A 22069-nucleotide genomic window follows, 5' to 3' on the forward strand; every position below is an offset into this window, starting at 1 on the left:
GGCCATATGATCTACATGGTGGGGGCATCTCTATTCACTCCAGCTCACGGGGTTTCAATGAAGAATCATGAATAAAAAATGAAATGCTAAAGAAATGACAGCCATGCATAAAAAGCAAGCATCTTTTGAAGACAAATGTCTCTCTTTCAAGGGCCTTGTGTGCCAGCTATATATATAAAAGAGGGAAGTTTAAGTTCTTTGAGGACAGGGAATATGTCTTAATCATCCTCGTGCTGCTACACTTCTCATGATGGTTGTGTGGTGTCTGGCACATGGGATGCGTTTTGGAACGATTGTAGAGGATGAAGGTACAAAACAAAGGCTACTCAGCTGCTGTCGTGTGTCAGAGCGGGAGATTTTGGTCCAGATAATTTTTTGTTGTGGGCGGCTGTCCTGTGGACTGTAGGATGTTTAGCAGCATCCCTGGCCTCTAGCCAGGGCCACTAGATGCCCGGTAGCACACATCCTCTTCCCCTAGCCATGATGACCAAAAAATGATTCTAGATAGTGCCAAATGTCCCTTGGGAGTAAAATTGTCTTAGATTGAGAACCACAGTTTTAGAGTATAGAGGTATTCTACAAAACCTTCTAAAGGGTAAGGTACTGCATAAATAAGCTTCGAGTTTTGCATCCCACTGATTCCATCCAATAAGTATGAGCAGTGTATCTCTCAGATTCGGCAGCTCTGTCAGGGTTCTCAGCCTTTAGTAAGCAAGAAACCATGTCAAACACAGTTCAGAATCCAATTACACTCATAATTATTAAGCATCTACCGCATATCAAGGTGTTTTCATAAAGCTTATCTCATTTAAACTCCCTCTAAGTGGTTTGTTCTATAGGCATCTCACGAAACAAAACAGACTTCCTTTTAAATTAAAAAAAAAGAAACAATGTTTTATTTTAAAGAAAATGAGTGCAACCTATCTTTTTTTTTTTTTTTTTTTTTGCGGTACGCGGGCCTCTCACTGTCGTGGCCTCTCCCGTTGCGGAGCACAAGCTCCGGACGCGCAGGCTCAGCGGCCATGGCTCACGGGCCCAGCCGCTCCGCGGCATGTGGGATCCTCCCGGACCGGGGCACGAACCCGTGTCCCCCGCATCGGCAGGCGGACTCTCAACCACTGCGCCGCCAGGGAAGCCCGCGACCTATCATTATATCTTCTTATCCATCAGCATCACCTTTCGAATGTTTTGAGTGGAGAGGAACCAAAAGTACACCTCAAATAGAAATAGAAAAGCACAGTGGACTGAACACTGTCAGATTTGTGTTAAATCCCAGCGCTCCTGCTTCATGTTTGTGTTAACTCTAAGAAAGGCACTTCACCTCTCTGAGCCGCAGTTTCTTCATCAGAAAAAGACAATAGGTACAGTAGCACCTTGCAGGGTTTATATTAGAGAGCATAATGAATGCAAAGTGCCTAGCACCGTGTCTAGCTTGCTGACCCGCAATAAATAGCATCATCATTCTAAAGAGAGGTTCATCGAGGCAAAAGCAACCCACCAAGTTTTATAATCACTCACTGTCTGATAAGCAGCCAGATTTTGTAAATTCTGGGATGTAATGGCAGGGAGGCCTTGTCAATGGCTTTTGAAATTCAGCTACTAAATCAAGCCACGCCTCCCCCCCCCTCCCTTGGGGCTGAGCCAGTGCTGGGTATTTTCATTGCCAATTTAGACATTATTGAAAAGAAAAAAAAAATTATTGAAAGGAAAGTAGCTTCTAATGGCGTATGTACTATAAACGTCTGGGATAAAGGAGACAAGGAAAATGTGGGAAGGTTAGGACAGAAAATGGAGATCCTTATGGAACAAGGAGAAACGTGGCAGCTGTGAAGTTGCCGTCGGCTACATTCATTTTCCCGGGTCACTGAGACACTCTGTTCAGCACGTGTTTATCAAATACCTACTATGTGCCAGGATACAAAGCCTGCTTCTACCACTTGCCAAGTCTGTGGCCTTGAGCAATTTAGCAATCTTCACCTTCCTTATCTGTAAAATTGGAAGAACCCCTACCTCGAAGAGGCTTTATGCGGATTAGCGATATCGCCTGTAAAATTTCTGATGGCCTCCGACACATAGAAGGCACTCAATAAATGCATATCACTCTCCTCTTCTCTATTTATTCTTATTGAAATAATTATATGAAGTTAAGAAAGAAGACTGTAGTCCAGCAGGTCTCAATTTGAGTCTGCAGAGACACAGAATTTCTGATTCAGTAGGTGTATCTAGGGTGGGGTCCAAGAATTTGTATTACTATCAAGTTCCCAGATGGGACTGATGCTGCAGTTCCAGGGACCATCCCTTGAGGACCGCTGCCTCACCCATCCCTGTGGACCACCAGCTCCTTCCTGACCATCAAGTTTGTGAGAGGACAAGATTAATAGGTACAGAGGAGATAGTAAACTGTTCAACTGATTTGACTTGTGATAGGAAGGGAGGAGTCCTGGGATTTGACTCGAATATAATCAGATCCCTGAGGTTTCTGTGGGGTATAAACGGTTGCTGCCGGACACTTAGGATGTTTTCTTTTTTTGCATGGTCTCTATGTAGCTCCAACCCCAGCCCCTAGACAGAGCTCTCCGTCCAAATCGTCTGCATCCCACGCCAGTGATCCGACCACCGATGACATCTTTGAAGAGGGCTTTGAAAGTCCCAGCAAAAGTGAAGAGCAAGAAGCTGTAAGTGACCAGTTTGTTCTTTCGGTTTTTTTTTCTTTTTTCTTCAATTTAAAACCTCTGTATCTGAAATGGACAATGCATGAGGAAACCTATGTAGAAAAGAATGCTGGCTCAGACTCTTAAGTTCTAAAGGGGTGACTAAAGGCGTTTTCTTTTATGTTCAAATGAGCAGCTGAAAACCGTTATCCTTTCATTAAGTTGTTACTACAAGTTCTCACATTTGCGGAAGTGGCATCCTCTAAAGGAAGTGCTGCCTCCTTTAAAATAACAGAGTATATGTGTGCATGAAAATATGCCCAGCTGTCTTATATTTTCAATTACTGAAAAGAAAAAAAAAAAAGTGTTATCTTCTTGTGTTCTAGCCTGATGGGCCACAGGCCTCATCCAACAGTGATCCCTTTGGTGAGCCCAGTGGTGATAATATAAGTCCACAGGCCGGTAGCTAGATAGCGCAGGTCTGGGTAGGTATCTGTCCTTTTGATCTCCCACCCTTAAGCCATCCGCTTTCCCTTTTGCTTGTTTGTTACCTCAAGTCACATCCCTGATGTTTACATCATCTCGCCTTGCCTGGTGTCTGTTTTCCACCTTGTTTATCCTCATGGATGCATGACCTTTGACATATATTGGGAGGTAGGGGTAGAGGTGAGGAGTGGGGAATGGTCGTATTTTATTAGTGATATGTTCTGGGGGGGGGCGGTGTTGCTAGCAGGAGGCATGGTCAATGCTACTGAACGTGGACTCAGTGTCTAAAATCATCAACATTCTGAGATGGACACATTCTGCCCACCCTGATTCTTTCTCAGTGAAGTACGGTCCGGATGCTTCAATCTTTTAAGCAGTGTGTCAACTGCATTTGCCTACCCTCGGCAGATCTGAAATAAAGGTCACCAACCAAACACACTGAGAAGCCAGACTAAGGAACAAAAACAAGCAGTGCTTGAAATAAGATTGATAGAGATGTGAGATCATGGTAGTCCATTTTGTCTGGCCAGAAGGGGCCCCCGCACCCTTTCTGACGTGAAAGTGGAATTCAAAGCTCAGAGACGTGTCACGTTCGCTTCTGAGGCTCTGCTGTTTGCACCTGTGTTACAGCCTGTGGTTTGCCACCAAACCGCTTCAGACTCCATCAGCAGCGGCTTCAAGAGAGGGGTACTTACATTTACTAGAAGTGGGTTTTGGCACTTGAATTTTAATACATCTGATTTTATGGACAGAAAGAGGGGCTGATGAAGCGAACTTTCCCAGGAGACAGAAGTACCCCTTGTTACCCAGGCATGATTTCTAAGGTCACTCCTTGACAAATGTGTTCAATTTTCATATACTTCTCTAGTTTTCCGTAAACGTGTAGGACTGCAAGGCCCTACCGACAGAGCTCTGTTTTTAGACCTGAACATTATGGTCAGAGCCATTAAAATGGTAAATAGTTTTCACTGTTCATAAATGGATCCTGAGGCTACCTTGGAATCAGTTGCAGTTCATGTGTAAGTTACTTTGATGGTTCTTGAAAGCTCATACAGTGTTTTGAAAGTGCATCTTGCTAATAGCTTTTATGATTAAAGAATCTCACATACCATACTTTTTTGCCATGTTTCACCTCAGTACGATAGCACATGAGGACACATCATGCCATGCAAATGCCCATCTAAAAATCCAGTCTTGCATAGCTGTTTGGGGAACTTGTGATACAGGCAAAGTCAATGTTCCAGGAAAGACAAAAGTTGGAGATGATGGGTGGACACCTTGGGAAGATTCCCCCAGAGGTTTTTCTACCCCTTACATATGTTTTATTTCACATGCTCACCCTTGCCTTGAAAAATTTGATGAATGAACTGGAGGTGACAAGAGCCATTCATCGGCGTAACAGCCAACATCACCCTAAAATTGAGTTCTTCTAGAGAATAAAGATGACGCGCAGCATTTGCAGGTCGATGTTTCACACCCTCATCTTTACGAGCCTGTTCTGCTTGAGACAGTCGTACAGGCTCTTTTGTGAGGCTTCAGCCTGTTCCGTGTTTGATGTTCCGTCTAGAACCCCAGGCCAGGGTTGAGTTGTGAATGGACGTGGCATGGTCTAGTGGGAAGAGCTCAGAATTTGGAACTTGAGTTCAAATTCTAGCTCAGCTGCTTAAGAGCAGGAAATCTTGGGCAAGAACCATACTTGCTGTTGAGTCTTGGTTTGCTTATCTGCCGAAAGGGCCTTATGTATACATTACATTAACTAAGATAGCATATGGAGACAGGTACTCGGTCCTCGGCTTAAAAAAATCTGGTTCTGGAGCAAGAGTGAGTTCAGAATCTGGCGCTAGCACTTATAAGCTATGTGACCCTCATGAGACGTCATGATAATTCTCGATCTTATTTTGCAAAATGAGGGTAAAAATAGTGTTCTCCTCATAAGCTTATTGTTTGGACAATAATCATAGGAGGTGATGTGTGTGGAGCTCTTAGCACAGCATCTGACACAGGGAAAGCACCCAAGAGCTGTTAGTTGCCATCGCCACCACCAACACCATCACCGCCACCCCCATCACCATCCTATGTGCTCAATAAATGTGGTTCGCCACTCCCTTGGATTTTATACGTTTAGCCCTTATGTCCTCGTGTTGAATAAATTCTACCATAAGGACCCAGGCCACTGGCTGGGAGCTTTTGCTTTCTACTTTCTATTTGCAGGTAATTAATTTTCAATATGCCTCAAAATAGCTTTGGGAAAAAGAAAAACCCTACTTCTTAGTTTTCTGGCTCGCCCTGTCCCATAATCAGAAGGACCCCTGTTAGGGCCCCGCAGGCTGCCTCTCACTTCTCAAAAAATGAGCAGCCTTAGCTTAGATTCACATGTAAATCATAATAAGTAGCTCCCAGCTCCACAGGAGGGCTGGGCTGTAATCTTCCGTGAAACAGTTTTCTCCCTTTGAAGGCTTAGTCTGGCAACTACACAATTGCCTATCAAGAATTGCATTCCAAGAGGCTGATGCCAGCCTTGCCGACACATCCCTTAAGACACCCGTAAGGAACGTCCAAATGAGCCTTTTGGGCCCCTCCTTCAACAGCAGTATAAGCCACGTTTGATCTGTCTCCATCCCATTCACCCGTCCACCCAACTGGAAATTTACTGACTGCAATTTCTTAGGGCCTTTCCAGGCATTTGGAAAAAGGATACCATGCCGGGGGAGTTCCGTCCATGGCTCTGTTTTCCCCGCTGCCTCCATACAGTTGGAAAGCAAGAGTCTCAGCCTTCTTATCACCCTTGCAACCATTATCTCCAGCTGCTTTTTATTAGACATGCCCGCACAATTCTGAATAGGTAGGGGTGACATCTGTTGATAAGTTAAAACCATATTGCACCCTAGTAAGAGGAAACGGATGGCCTCAATCCTCTCAGGAGGAAGCTTCGGGGCCAATCTCAAAACAGCATTTCTGTTTTAGCAATAAAGGGGAATATCTTCAATTATTTCATGTTTTTCCCCTACCCTCCCACCTGGGAGAATCACGTGTCTTTGAAAGACTGGGTCAACAGGGGCAAAAAAAAAGAACCCAAATAATATTATAATGGCTGGCGTGGGAATGGCAGGTAATTTATACTCCACTGATACGTTGCTGGAGCAATTTTAAGGGCGAAATGTTAGCTTTTGAGGAGATGAAAGAAAAATGAAAACATTTATTTGGTTAAATGGCTAAGTAAATAAACTGCCTATCAGACTTTCCCAGCTGTCAAGTCAAAGTAGCGTCTGTAACGATGGGGAATTGTTTGGTTTGTCTCCCTTAGTAACAGCAGATGTTGCCATAAAAAGTCACTGGCATTTTTTAAGACCAGTCTTCATAGTGGGAACCCAAGACATGTAAAATGTTACCTGATGGATTTACAGTGTTCAAGGGAAAAGAAAGCAGAACTTCAGATGCTTTTGGTAAGAGATTTAAAAAAAAAAAAAAAAAAAAAAAAAAGGAAAGAAAGAAAAGAAATGCCCAGAGTCAGGGGACTTGGGTCTGAATTATGGTTCCAAAACAGGTGACCTTAGGCAGGACTTTAGCTAGCCCCTGGAACCCCTGGTCACCACATATGGATGAAGGCGAATCATAGCAAGAGCTCCCTCCTCAGGCTCTCCCAGAATCAGAAGATACCATGAGTATGAAAGTGCTTTATAAGCTTTGAAAGTAGAATACACGTATTTGGCATTATTATCACTATTCTGTTTTTAAATAGAATCACATAACAAAGAGCCTCAAAGCAGAGAACCACAAAAATGGAAAAATAATCTCTCCTTTTCATGGGCATAGCACTCCGAGGCAGGTCCGAGCCAAGCTAGTCCAGGCGGGAGATGGGAAGGCCTGGTTGAGAGCAGTGTCGGCCAGGTTGGAGAGATGGGCATGATGCCCAGGGATATGAAAAGATGGAATCAGGAGGAGGTTAAGGCTGCAGGGAAGTGGGAGGTGAGGAAGAAGAGGGCGTGTGCTAGGATGACCCCCAGGTTCCTGCCTGAGTGGGGGATCTAGGTGGTGCCAGGCACTGTGCTAAGGAATGCAGAGCTGCAGGCTTGAGCAGGAAAAAGGCCAGTTTACTTTGGGACCAGTTGCACCCGAGGTGCCCTTGAACTTCCAAGCAGAGATGCCGGTGGACTGCTGCATATGAGACTCTGGAGAACAAAAGACTAGAAATGGAGATTTCAACATGGTGTTCAGCCCCTAGAGTAGCGAGCACACCTAGACTCCACTGATCATTTAGACCCGAGGCCAGCACACTCTCTGGGACTATTTACGTTTTTGTGGGCCATCTGGCCTTTGTCACAACTAATCTGCTCTACTGTTGCAGCAGGAAAGCAGCAAAAGACAGTGCATAAAGGACTGGGTGTGATGAGTGCCAATAATACTTTATTTACAAAAAAACTGGCAGCCACTAAAATGGGCCAATGGGCTGTCGTATGATGACCTCTGAGTCAGATCACGCTTACTGTTTCTAGAATCACCCTGCAGAAGCTAATGCAAGTAGGCTTGCATTTACTACTACTAATAAAATAAATGTAAAAATTACTAGGATGTTAACAGCACTTTTATAGACATCACCTAATTCAATCCTCAGGGGAATGCTCTTAAGTATTTTTATCATTCCTATTTCACAGATATGACAGGTAAGGTAGAGAGGTTTATGACATGTTGAAATCACACGATTCACATGTCATAGGGCTAGGATTTGAATCTAGACCCAGATTAAATAACGTAAGAGCGCTCAACCAAGACCGCGATAGGTACCTAGGTTTTAGCAGCCTCGCTGACTTCATTGCTTGTGACCTGAGGCAGACGGCTCCATTTCTGACCTCTGGTCTTCTCTTCCGTAAAGCAATTCCCACAGGCCCTTCTAGCGCTTACGTTCTAGGACCCTCTAACTTGCCCACGGTCACCCAGCTAGAGCACGCAATCCCCAGTCCTCAAACTAGATCTTCCAACAGCAGCCTTCTCCCAGGCTGTCCTTATTCCCAGCTAGTGAAGGAAAGGCCAGACGTCCCTGAAGTATGTTGACTTCATTAGGGGTCCTGGTGACTATCTGGGTGAGAGCCAGGACCCACTCCTGACCACCAGGAAGCCTACTCAGGACAGGCCATCCTGCTTATGGCAGAGAACGGGTGCCAGCAACCTCAGTGCCCTCCTCTGCTACCTGACAAGGTCGAGAAAGGTGAACTAAATCTGCCAAGCAGATAACTTGTACCCATCATTATTATTATTACTGGGGAAGTGCAGAATTGATCAGGACATGTGCAGACCCCCTGGGAACTCAGAACCCTGCAGAACCCTCTGTGTTCACCAAGTGGGTTTCAGCACCCAAGACCCCTGGAAGCGAGTGCGTTTAGCAGCAACTTCAGTCTCTAAGGCATCATCATTAAATCCATCCTGTATTTTGAAGACTTTCCTACTCTGAAGGCCAGATTTTCAGGCTGAAAGTGGTCAGAAAGCTTTATTGTTTCCCTTTCCTCTGAATAAAAAGGAAAGGAAGACTCCTGCCCCTTGTTAAAATTCCTTATGTCATATGAGCTCACTTATTACGTGTTACAGTCCCATGATGTTGATGTTACAAACCCCATCGTACAGATGAAGAAACTGAGGCCCAGGTGAAATGCCTTCTTCAGTTCATACAGGTAGTTAGGAAGTTGCTGGGGTCTTTGTGGCTCTAAACCCCATGGCTTTTTCATGGATTCAGGTGGAACTTTGAGTTCTTACAGACTTATTTCCACTCCCTGGTTACCATCACCTTTTTCATTTTCTCAGGCCAGGAAATGTTAGACCCTGCTGAGCTAGGCCCAAGTGTTCGGGCTTAAAGACCCTGAGGCTGAAGTTGCTGCCTCGGCAGGGCAATGCTGAGGACCTCAAGCTTTGGCTCACCTCCTAGCTGCAGTCTGACCCCCAGCTTGGCTCGGCATGGCTCTTACCCCCAGGCTCCCAGGAGGGGCAGAGATGGGCTCGCTCAGCAGCTAGATTGCACGGCGTGTGACCTCACGTCCAAGACCACCTTTCTCAGCGTGCCACGTCTTCTCCCCACTCATCATTTGTTTTTGGACATACCTTTGCTCCATGTGGCCAAGCTTTCCAGAAACAAACACAGTGAAAATTAAAGGGATGCAAAGTCATAAGCACAATTTAGGTGGCTTTTCCAAAGGGGCTCATTATAATGTGGGACTGGAAACTATATGCCTTTGTACTTCAAGCCAGACAGGTGGAGATAGGTAGGGAAAGTGAGGGAATAAGCACAGAAAGGGGAGTCCAGACCCTGGGCTGCCCTCCTGGCTCTCTACTGATTCCTGCGGACTTCGGGGGGAAAAAAAAAAAACCCTCACATCTGGGGGGCCTCCATTTCTTCCTGTAGGAAAGGAACCGTCAGATCGATGGCCCTTCTTGCTTTGACGTTTTACAAAAGGGGTCATGTGGCAGTGGAGAGGACAGTGGGCTTAGGAAAGAGCTGGGTGTGTTTACATGAAACGCTCAGGAAAACAAATCTAATCTACAGAGGTCGAAAGCAGGTCAGTGGTTGCCGCACTGGAGTGAAGGGTTGACTGAGCAGGACCCCGAGGAAGTTTCTAGGGTGAGGAAATGCTCTATAGCTTGATGGTTCTGGGGAGGGCCAGATGGGTGTGTATACTTCTCACAACTCATCAAACTGTACACTTAAAATGGGAACATTTCATCGTATGTAAATCACACCTCAATGAAGTTGATTTAAAAATAAGAATAGGTAAATTCATAGAGATGGAAAGTAGATAAGAGGTTAGTTACCGGGGGTTGGGGGTCAGGGGGACTAGCAAGTCACTGCTTAATGGGTACAGAGTCTATCTGGGGTGAAAAAAGAGATTTAGAAATAATGGTGATGGTTGCACCACATGGTGAGTGTGGTGAATGTCCCTGAATTGTATGCTTAAAAATGATGAAAATGGCAAATGCTTTGTTCTAAATATTTTACTGCAATACGAAAGCTAAAAAAATAACAAAGCTGGTTATATCCCAGCTCTGCCCTATGCTGGCTGAGTGACCTTGGGCCAGTCACCAAACTCTGGGGAGCCCTGCTTCTTCCCTGTAAATGGAGATAGGAATACCCAGGTTACAGACTCTGCGATGCCCAAATGAGACCATGTATGTGATCGAGGAATCCCCTTTAGAGACTGTAAAGGTTTCTGTAAATATAAGCTATTATTATTCTAAATCTGTGATTCCACTTGACTTCTGTACGTGAGCTCATACTTCATACTTAAAGTCATCTGCAAACACGTGGAAGTCTCTGCCATCCACAGGGCCCTCCAACCAGATCCTTTAGATTAACCCCGCATTCTCTCTACACAGTTTCCCAAGGCGGATCCTGTGCCATTATTAGGTTTCCTGACAGCCCAGTTAATGCTATGAAGTAGTGTCTATGAAGGAGATGGACTTTGGAAAGCCACCTACAGGTGATTTTTAGGCCTAAAACCATCTTCTATAAAGGAAGGGATAGAGCCACATGCCCAGACATAAGAAACCTAACCGTTTTTGGAGTACCTCCTCCTTGCCAGGCTCTGTGCCAGACAGTCAATGTGTATTTTCTCCTTCAATCCTCAATGAGGATTTCTAGACTCATTTTACAGACGAGAAAACCGGAACCCAGAAGGGTTAAGTAACCTACACGGAGTTTTTTTTTTTTTTGCGGTACGCGGGCCTCTCACTGTGTGCGGCCTCTCCCGTTGCGGAGCACAGGCTCCGGACGCGCAGGCTCAGCGGCCATGGCTCACGGGCCCAGCCGCTCCGCGGCATGTGGGATCTTCCCGGACCGGGGCACGAACCCGTGTCCCCCTGCATCGGCAGGCGGACTCTCAACCACTGCGCCACCAGGGAAGCCCTACACGGAGTTTTATGGTTACTAAGTAGGTGACAGTGAGAAAGGGAACAGCAGCCTGACAGCCAAGAGCTGGGCCCTTGGTGTCCTGTTAGACGTAAACAATTTCACAGAGCACCAGTGTCCCACAAAGCATTCGCGACCGCGATGGGTCAGGACACATCCAGACCACTCGGTAGCCATGGCTGACAGGAACATTGTCCAAATTCCAAAAATGACCAAATATTCTTCTCTCCTGGCTTTAGCCTTGTTCCATGCTACCTGCCTTGCAGATAAGAATTATTAAGATAATCATACTCCAGCTTCCTGAAAGCATCCAACCCAGAGAGAAGCCTTACTTTCTTGACCCTCCCCCTAAACATCTAATATAAGCCTAAACCTATAAGAAGCCCTTTCTAATCACCTCTTCCAGACTTGCCCGTGGTTCCCCTCGTTGTAATGAGTAATAAACCCAACTTGTTCAAGTGCAAGCGTGTTCGCGGTGGTCTGTGGCTGCAGGCAGTAGTTGGCAGTAGGAATACCAGCCTGGATCTGCCCGATTTCCCATCTGTGTGCTTGCACTCTTTCATTGCACCTCCCAGAAAACAGGGTATTCAACTTAAGCCAAAGGGCGGAGAGTTGATTTGTTTTCATTTTTACTGCATGGTTTCTATCTACTTTGTTGTCCTCTGGAAATGAAGATTATTAATATGTCAGATTCACAAATGAGCTTAAAGTTCAGAAGTGTTTGCCAACTCCCAGTAAGAGAAGCACTTTTCATTCACTCATTCACATCCTCACGCTCCGTGTTAGTGGGTGCGCCTGCCAGGTTCCAAGCTTGGGCTCCGAATTTGGGATGCTGACGTGAAAGGTGCAGCGGAGCTCACTGTGTAGAAGGCACCAGGAGATAACATGATGGCAGTGTAGACTCCACAGGGCACTGCTGGAGTCCGGGGCAGAGTGGTCCACGTCGCCTACATAGTCCAGGAAGCCCTTCTATTTGGGCTGGTTCTGAAAGTATGAACCCCCAGGTGCAGGACGAGGAGAGGTCCTGAAGGTGGAAGGAATTGTCTAAGCAGAGTCTCAGGGATGGGAAATCCCATCATATCGGGGGGACCAGATGTACAGGGAAGAAGGTGCAGCCTAGGAGAGAAAGGAAGTAGATGAGGCCGGATGGGAAGGGGGAGCCATGTTGCAAGGGCCCTGTGGACCATCCTGAGGAGTCTGCGTTATCCTTGGGGGCTTAAGGAGCTGGGAGGGTCGTTCTAAGCAGGAAACTGGCATGTCAAAATCCATTTCAGAAAGATCCTTGTGACAGAAGCATAAGAATTTTTTTTAAGCATGATGTACGTGACCGGAAGGGTGACTTTTTTTTTTAAATAAGTTTATTTATTTTTATTTTTGGCTGCATTGGGTCTTCGTTGCTGCGCATGGGCTTTCTCTAGTTGCGGTGAGCGAGGGCTACTCTTTGTTGCGGTGAGCGGGGGCTACTCTTTGTTGCGGTGAGCGGGGGCTACTCTTTGTTGCGGTGCGCGGGCTTCTCATTGCGGTGGCTTCTCTTGTTGTGGAGCACGAGCTCTAGGCGCGCGGGCTTCAGTAGTTGTGTCACACGGGCTCAGTAGTTGTGGCTCGCAGGCTCTAGAGCGCAGGTTCAGTAGTTGTGGCACACAGGCTCAGCTGCTCTGCGGCATGTGGGATCTTCCCGGACCATGGCTCGTACCCATGTCCCCTGCATTGGCAGGCAGATTCTTAACCACTTTGCCACCAGGGAAGTCCCAGGAAGGGTAACTTTTGATTCATGGTCTGGAAGGGACATTTATTAGCTCTAATGGACTACGAGACTAATGGGTCTCATGTGCCCAGTGAAGGAGCTTTGACCTTACGCTGTGGGTAATGAGGAGCCGTTGAAGGATTTGAAGCAGGGCCGAGATGTGGTCAGATCTGACCAAAGAAAACAAAAAATATCAACAGCGTGTTATGTTAATGTGTGATTCCATTTAGGCTTTTTGGAATGTTGAAAATAGCTTAAAGACCCCGTGGTGACCTTGCCAGAAGTCAGGTCAGAAATTTCTGGATCAAATGATTTCTTAGCTCCCCTCCAGCTCTGACAGCCTAAGATTCTGTAACAAGGAAGGTAAAGCTATTGCCAAAACGTATAATGCATCAGAGTGTCAGACTTTGGGATTATCTGCTGCTTGGGGTTTTACACACCACTGCTCCCCTTCATTTAGTGGGGATAATTGAGAGTTGACTGCAGTCGTTACCGCTGTTGTGATGGGTATTTGAAGCTAAATTCCGGCAAGCAGGAGATGTGTGAATATTTATCTCAGCTGCAGAAAGTTTACGCAGTGTGGCATTAATTACCGTGTCTGAGCCTGCTGTCTTCTTCTGTTTTTAGGTGTCATTCTCAGTTGAATAAATTAGTTTCCAAAATTGGAATAAAGCAAATGTAGGGTGAGATCAAGGCAGCCAGACTTCTTAGGGCATCCAAAAAGCAGAGTGAGCGGAGAAAGTCTACCCAGGAAAGATGAAGATGCATCCTTGTAGCCCAGCGGAGGCAAAAGGAAATGTTTCCCAGTAGTGGTACTTCACTACTTTACCACTCTAGCTTTGCTCCACCCACCTCGCACCCAGAACGCAAACACACAGTAAAGTTCCATGTTTAGCCTTACCACAGGTATTTGAAACATTTCAAGACGTTGGCAGAGAATAGATTAGGTGCTTAATAAATCATCTTGCTATAGATTTTGATTTTTGATTCAATTATGGGAGAATAAAGCCAAGGGAGAGTGTGTTTAGGACAAAGGGATCAGAACAGTGAAAAAAGTAGAAAGTGTATCCTAGACATTCATTCATTCAGCAGACCTTCATTGTGCACCTACAGTGCTGGGTCCACATGTAAAATGGCAGGTGGAATGGGAAAGTGGTAGCTCAAGTAGGGCATGGAAGAATGGGCTTTCCAACTTTCTATCATCAGATATTTGGAAGAAGTGTTACACTTATTCTTTATGTTTCCAAGGCCGGTATGAAGTCCCATGGGTGGAAAGCATCGAGGGACAAATTGGCAGTCTGTTCTTTTACAGAATTGGGTGCCTCAAAGGGTAGGAAGCTCCTTCTTCCTGAAAGAATACAGAGATGATGAGTTCTAGAAGAAGACATCCTGTACCTACCTGATCTCAGGAGTCCTGGATTCTATTCACGGCATGGTTACTAAGTAACCTTGTGACTCTGGGGAAACAAAAGCTCTCTTCATTGGGCTTTATATTCCTCATCTGTAAAATGATGGGTCTGGACAAAATTATCTTCTAACCCATCCCCACTTTACAATAAAAGCAAGTAGTACAATATATTAAATCCATGACAGGCAGCACAATGACTTTGAGATCACACAACCTCTTTGATTTTCAGTTTTTATCTGCAAAATGAAGATGGAAAGAATATAAACCACTCCCAGGACTGTTAGGCAGATAAAATAAGACATAAGGGTGCTTTATAAACTCCAAAACACTCTACAACACCATAGATTGAAGGGTTTTTGTTTTTGTTTTTATTTTTAATGGCAGCTGTTATAATAGATGAGAAAAAGCACTGGACCTTACTTTTAGGTCCCATGTCCCAAACTTACTAGCTGTGTGACCATAGACAAACTACTTAACTTCTCTGTGCTTGGTTTCTCCTTTGCAAAAGAGATAAATCACCTGCCTTACAAGGCTGTTGTGATGTTTTTAAAAGACAATGTACTTGAAAATATCTAAGCATGGCGCCAGACACACAGGAGAAGCTATAGAATGCCAGTTCAATCTGTTGCTTCAGGAAAATAAGCAGTTAAAAGGGATCTTTACTCACATGGCAAGAGGCAGGCTAATATATAAAATATGACAGAATTAAGATGTCACTGTGTCCTTTTGATTCTGGTACAAATATCCAAGAGTGACAGCAGGAAGGCCAACTTTAATAGAAGGGCCTGTGCATGCCTAAGACCAGAATATTGACGTGATCTGCTTGGCCAGTGCACCCTGGGCCATTTCAACATGAGCTGAAGTCTGAAGCGATTTCAACAAGGCCAAACACCATTTCCCATCTACATTTGGATTGGAGGTTTGCTGTGTCATATGTTGGTGAAAACCCTTGTGTATGTCTTAGGACAGCCCCATGGGTGCAGGCAAGTGACCCGCCAAACCTCACGCAGCTGAGTGGATCGAAACAAGTTCGAGAAGCTTTTAACTAAGAGCTAACGGCACGATTGCCATTTCTCTTATTCTAAAATGCACCCAGTCATCACTGCTTGTAGAAACCAAAGAGCGGTTTGAGATGGAATTTCAGCAGCCTCAAGTGGATTTCATAAAACCGTGTTGGAAAAATGTTCACTTGACTCATGGTCATTGTTACCATGTTCTGAAGACCTGTTCCTGCTGAGCACTGTGCTAGAGGCTTTATATATATTCTCTCTAATTCTCTCAAGAACCACGTAGGATAAACAGTATTATTCCCATTTTGTGGTTGGGGAAACTGAAGCTCAGAAAGTGTAAGTATCTTGTCCGTATCACACAGCTGGTCCAGCTCTGTCTACTAGACCCTGCGATTTCCCTAACAGGCAGTCAGGCTCAGCTTGAAAACCAGGGGCAAAACTGGGTGAGTTGTTCTTCTTAAGGATAAAAAAGATACCAAAATGATATGCACCATGACTGAATAATCCCAAAATAACCTAAGGTCATTCATCATAAACTGTCACCTTTCTATTCTAATCCCAAACCCTCCTTCCCATGCTGTCTCAGAAAATCCTATCCGGAAAAGAGCAGATCTCACTTTGTCCCTCTGTCCATAGGAGCTGGAGCCTCTTTATGCGCAGATCAACAAATCTAAGAAATAGCATCAATGCGGGCTTGTGGCGGGCGCTTCAAGACTGGCATGGAAATCAGCATCGCGACAGGCTCTCTTGTATTCTTTCACCTCACCTCATCCCACGAAGAAATTCACGATTGCCCAATGGAACTCGTTTGGAAGAGGGAACTAAGAGTTTTTGGCAACCACTGGCAGATATCTATGGCAGCACAAAAACAAACACACAAAAGCATACAAAATCATACCCAACATTAAATCACAAATCAAGCAAATGCTTTCTTGACAGAGAGTCTAAGCTCTCTTAACACGTGGGTATAAGATGACCCAGTATGCGAAACCATAGTTCTCTTTTTATTTCTCTACCGGTGGGCCACTGTAAAGACATCAAATTTGGAGTGACAGGCCTCAGAGAGTTACATCAGGGTTGGCACTGACGTCATTTAGGCAAAAGTAAGAGGTCTCTGTCACCACAATATCATCATCCATATGCCTTTCCAAACAGGATGATGTATTTACATCACTCCACAAGGCCTGGTCTGCCATTTTTTCCCCTTTCCTTTCTTTGTCATGTTTGAAAATTAATGGGTGTACACATTTTTGTATTGCTTTTGACTTTTTTTAGATATTGGTGAAGAAATCGAACTGGGAAAAAAAAAAAAAACCTCATATGAAATGAATTCACTTGAAATCGCAAGACAGATGAGTGGTTGATGACTCTTTTTGATCAAGAATGTTGCCAAAACAACCCTTTAGCTCTTCTGCATCCTGGTGAAGAAAGACAGCTTTCGGTTTAACCTTCACTCTGTGAGTAGGAAAGGACATCGAATCCCATTGATGAGAAAGATGAAAAATGCATCTGATTTCCTCAGAAGCTCTAAACTCTAAGTCCAATAAAATGAGATTTTTTATTTTTCCGATATCTTGCTGCTGTGATGCTATGCAGACAGTGTCTTCTCCACGTGCCATTTTCAAAGAAAAGTCATTTGCCAAATAGTTATGGTACAATCCTGGTAATGTGGTTTGAGATCTTAAAAAATGACTTTCTAATGGAACAATAGTGACATGAATATTCAGAGTAACAAACTGATTCTGTGGTCACAATGGTTCATCTCTATCTCTTTTTTCTACGTCAGAAAATTCAAATGGGATTTTTATTTTATAACTTGAAACAAAAAAAAGCTTACCATTAAACTCTTTAAATATTTAAGGGAAATGGCTTTAAGGAGTTCTAATGAAAAAAAATTGCCAGTTTTGTTTTGTAAATATAGATGTTAATGAAAATGCTTTTTAATAATGCCATTACACTGTAGAGAAGGTAGCAGATTGAGTGAAAGATGTGACAAACCTGATGGATGGGGCTCACTTTCCAGATGTTACTCTGGAGCGTATGGTAGGAAGCTGGAGTTCAGGGGCAGCAGGCAGGAGCAGTCGTCCAATCAGCAACTAGTGATCAGGAAAGGAGCATGTGACTCCATCGGCTAATAATCTAAGCCTTTCCGCGAGAGTTCCGGCCCTCTGCCTAAAACAAGAAAGAGACAGTTCACGCTCTGAAGGCCTGTGAACTGAAACTCCAGTTTCAGATTCTGAAACTCCCTCCCACTTCTCCACTCCCAGCGACCCCCGTAGACATCATTGGACTGTCTGTACGTGAAACAGAAGAGTTTAAGCTTCCTTTTTTTACATTTATGAGACAAAAAGTGCAGTGTTCGGTTCGTATGTTTAGCACATGATTTTCATAAAGAATCTATATATTTTTTGCCCTACAGAGAATTGTTCTACAGGTCAAATGTGTTTTCCTGATGTTCCTATGCAGTTACAGTATGTTGAATTTAGTGGTTTAACACTAAAAAGAAAACTTTTAAAAAAATCGTGTGATGAATTGGATTGGGGGTGGGGGTGATTATCCTTACTTGGTTTTAAAATTTGAAAAGTAGGATTTACCTTGATATGAATGACTTCAATTGGCCTGTGTACTTTGATTCTTCATATCAATAGAAACTAAAATGGTTTGGAAGAAGGTATACCAAGAAAAAAAGTGATAAGTCAAGGTGATTGTTAACTGTTTGAAGCCCAAGTTTTACACTAACAGGTCACTGGAATCTGAATGTTTTCCAGTTAACTGGAAAAATGTCCATTACAGAATAGATGTAAGCGTCACCCTAATGTGCAAAGTCTAAAGAACCCGAAACGTGAAAAGGGCCATTTACCTTCCTCTGTAGCTGTCACATGTTGGTCGACATGATTTCTTCAGGAATGTGCATACCTTTGATGAGTTGATCCTTCCACATGAAGGGGAAAATGGGAAAGGTGTGATAACCATGAGAGCTGTCCTGAGACCAGTTCAACTGTGTTTTCTGAGGATTTGATGAGATAGGCAGTTCCCATGGGGAAATGACTTAAATCGCTCTGTTGTCCATGATTCTGATTCTAAACCAGTGGTGCTATCTTCTCCCTCAATATGGCTGTCTTGAGTTTGTCTTGCAGTATCACACCCTTCCACTGATTCCGTGGGTTGCTTCTGACACATTCAAAGTGAACTCTGGCTGATGTTGCTATTTCAGGTACACCGTATGGAGCTCATTTCATAGAAGAAAGTGACAGCCCAGTGGACTTGTCATCATTCACTGAATGTGCTTGAAAATGTAACTGGCTCTGAACTTAAAGAAGATGGCCCCTGTGATGCATTAAAGTGAGCGGAATAAAGTCAAGATTTTAAACTGCCATCCATGTTATCATTGGCAGAATTCTGCTGTTTAATAAGCACTGTTTGGGGAACTCAGAACCACCGTATCCTATCCCAGGAATACAGTGAAATTTCCAAATAAGAGCTGAGGTGCCAATACCAAAAGGCCATGGGGGAGTCTGCACAGTTCCAGTCAGATTGGTAGAAAATCCACATGTACAACTGTTAATTCCTCATTCTTCACTAGCACGAAATTTGTCACTTTAAATTTTGAAACCAGGGAAACACCACCTGTCATTCTGTCCCCATTCCCCATAGCTCTCCGATCTTTACATGCCGCAAGACTTTTTTGATAATTCGTACTCATCCCAGTGTCTACTGAAACCCCATCATGTAATGTACCGGGCACCTTCTTAAAAAAAAAAAAAAAAATGTTTACTCTGTGGGTTTGGTTCATTTCAATTTCTGCGTTCTGACACATATTTTTTTAATAAAGATGAGAAAGAGAAAATGACTGTTGCAGTACATTTCTAGACCTACTTTAACTTTACCTCAGATGACAGTTTGTTAACATATATGGACACATTATTTTTAACTTTATGTACAATGCATTCAACAGAACAGCAAAATTTTTAGAAATTTTCCATTAATTTCTGTAACACTCCATGTAAAACTGTTACAAATAAACATGTTTGAGAACAACAGTTTAGCCTGGTTTTATTCCACAAGCTTCTACGGGATATTCAAGTGAGGGATCGGAAGAGGAAATTGCTTCTCTCAAAGCTGCCATCAGACCAGGTGAAGGCCTCTGTTTTCCTGGCACTGGGCCAGAAAAAGCGAGCTTCATTGAGGAGTTAGATCAGTTTGTCTTCCGTTCAGTTCAGGTACTGGCTCCGCTTGGAAAACCAGCCACAGCGTGGAATGAGGAGGAAGTTGTCAGAAAAAGCACACCACGTATAGATGCAGTGTTTGGACCACATTTAGCATATGGACTTTCAAAGTTGGGAAAGACCCCAGGATTCACCCTATGGATTTGTGTCTTCTACTAAAAAAAAATAAAATAAAAAATAAACAGAAAACCTGCTAAACGGTTGGAAGACCAAACTTAACCTAGACTCTCAAAGAGTTGCCCCATAGTTCATTTCAAGAGCATCTGCCTTAAAAAAAAAAAAAAAAAAAAGAGCACCTGCTTTAAGGGACTCAAAGAAGGAAGCATTGATCTTCCTTTACATTCCCCACACACTCCACACAAAAAACATAAAAGGAAAAGAAGTCTGAAGCTGGACCTTGACTTATATTGAAGAACAGAAAAAGAAAAGCACGTGTGTGTATGTGTGTGTGTGTGTGTGTGTGTGTGTGTCATTTTTATTTCCTCTTGCTATTAAATCAGTTGGTTGATCCAGTAATCAGCCAGCATACAGATTATGATTAGGTCATTGAGATGCCAAAAAGCACCTCTGTTTAGGAATGGTTATGTTAATGGTTGTATAAACACATGCCCTCAATCTGGCCTCCTTAAACAGAAAGTATTAAACAGATGTTACCAACAACTTTGAGAAAATGAGAGAATGGATTCCAGCAAAATAAATTTAGGCCAAATAGAAGAAACAACTTTCATACAGTAAGAAATGCTCACTCTTGGTCGGAATTGTTAGAAAATGTTACAGAAGTCTTTCTGAATAATAGCGCCTCATACTTGTTGAGCAGCCAGTATGTGCCCGATAGATGCTCCATGCTGTATGGCCATTGCCTCACTTAATCTTCTAAACAGTAGACGTTATCCCCAATTTATATATAAAGAAACTGAGACTTGGAGAGATCGAATAACTTCTTCAGCTAGCAGATGGTAGAGTTAAAGTTTAAATTTCGAGTCTCTTTACTCATAGTTGATTTTAATTTTTTTAAAAGCTGGATATTCACCCTTTTAAATAATTCTACGTGGTCTTGTTGAAAAGCCTGACCTTCTATGCCTCTTCACAGACCTCTAGTTGATCTTTGATAAATAAGTTCAATTTCTAGCTTCCTCCAGTTTAAGTAAAAATTTAAAAACATTAAATCTTAATATCTTAAGTATGTTGCCAACTGTTGTAGTTTCTTCTGTAACTGGCACTTTTGAAATGGTATGTGTCTGAGGGATAAAAAAATATACCTTTTTGACCAAGTAGTTCAAGTTTAGCTGAAAACAAGCACTGGTGATTTACTTTTCCAACCTAACTGAATCTTAAAGAAGTGACAAATTAAAAGGTGTCCTATTTAACTGCTAGGCGGATGCCAAAATAAATCAGGCAGACATACCTGCTTTCATTTTGTGCTTCAGAGCAAACCCTTGTTGTTTTGACAGCAAATGGTTTTTGTTTTACTCAGAATGACAGTAGGAAAAACGCCTGGAATAAAAACAGGTTTCATTGAAATCAACCTTCAAAGCTTTGAAACCTTTTAAAAGATGTTTAAATTCAAGGAAATTGTTAGCAACAGTGCCTGAAAGATAAAAAAAAAAAAAGTAAACAGACGTAAATGGCTTTCAAGCCATTTACTGACGGATTCTCAGTATTTATGTTAAAATAGGGATAATAGCTGCCACTCTTGTGCTGCTCTGTATCTATATGTGTCACTCATTTTCCAGCTGTCATTTCCAAAGTTTTACACAAGCCCTGAGAAGAAAAGAAATGTGCTCCCCATTTTATAGCTTAGGAAACTGACACTCAGAGATGTTACAAAACAGCCATCAATGAACAGAGCTGATGCTTACCCAGAGGCTGTCGTCGTTCCCAGGGTCTGACCTCCAAGTCCCTTTCCTCTCTTCCATGGTCGCTTCTGTCTGCAGGGTTTCTGTGATGTCAAATTGCTCATGCACGCTCTATAAAATACTTTGAGTGTTTCTGTATTCCATTGCAAGTAGTGTCTATTAGAAAAATCATACCCGGCATTGTCCAACTGATTCAGTACAGAAATGGATTCTTCAGTAAAATGACTAGATTTTTGCAGAAACAAAAGAAAAATCCAGTTTTTGTCTCAAAAACAGTGATAACTAACCCGATCCAATAAATATTTAATTTCAAAACAAAAACCCTGGCCTTCATTTTATCATTCAAGACACAGAGATCTGAAGAGGGAACCTTTTTGAACAGGTTTTTCTGTTCTTCGTTTGCTGAAGAATATTAATGACTGCCAAGTGGAAACTGTCTAAATATTCTCGCGAAGCAGCAGCCTCTGGTGACTTGGGTCTTTAATCTTCGGAACAACCTCTTGCCATTTCTGTCACTCACGCTGGGGTCACAGCCTGGAGTGGGGAACGAGCAAGGATGTGGGGAGAGGGAATAAGCAGCGATCACGGCTGGCACCTTGTCAACGATGAAATGCTAAGCTGTCCTTCTTCCTACTGTACTTTTAGTAACCGCACCGTGCCTACTGGGAAGGCACCTTGAAATCTGTCTCATTTCAGATTATAGAAGTCAGTTACCCATAGCTCAGGGCCATGAGCTCAAGTATCTAGGACTTAGTTGTTAAAGAGAAGTTGTTTCTTCTTACCTGTCTTGTACCCTTTCA

At 43.4% G+C, this 22069-nt stretch overlaps 1 protein-coding gene across 7 annotated transcripts in view; it reads left to right on the plus strand.

Annotated features, from left to right (window-relative positions):
- Positions 1-19495, plus strand: part of DAB1 (DAB adaptor protein 1) — a 421097-nt gene extending 401602 nt beyond the window's left edge. For 3 of the 7 annotated variants that reach the window (XM_029228762.1, XM_029228765.1, XM_029228761.1), the window contains exons 13-15: positions 2548-2675; positions 3038-3136; positions 15824-19495. In XM_029228762.1, the coding sequence (XP_029084595.1) occupies positions 2548-2675; positions 3038-3121 (212 nt within the window). In that variant the 3' untranslated portion in view covers positions 3122-3136; positions 15824-19495. The remainder of the gene's footprint in view (positions 1-2547; positions 2676-3037; positions 3137-15823) is intronic. The other 4 variants (XM_029228760.1, XM_029228764.1, XM_029228767.1 and 1 more) reach the window with 2 other exon arrangements.
- The last annotated feature ends 2574 nt before the right edge of the window (positions 19496-22069 follow it).

This window comes from Monodon monoceros, unplaced genomic scaffold (genome assembly GCF_005190385.1).
Source record: "Monodon monoceros isolate NGI ecotype Baffin Bay Population unplaced genomic scaffold, NGI_Narwhal_1 Super_Scaffold_18, whole genome shotgun sequence".
Classification (NCBI taxonomy): domain Eukaryota; kingdom Metazoa; phylum Chordata; class Mammalia; order Artiodactyla; family Monodontidae; genus Monodon; species Monodon monoceros.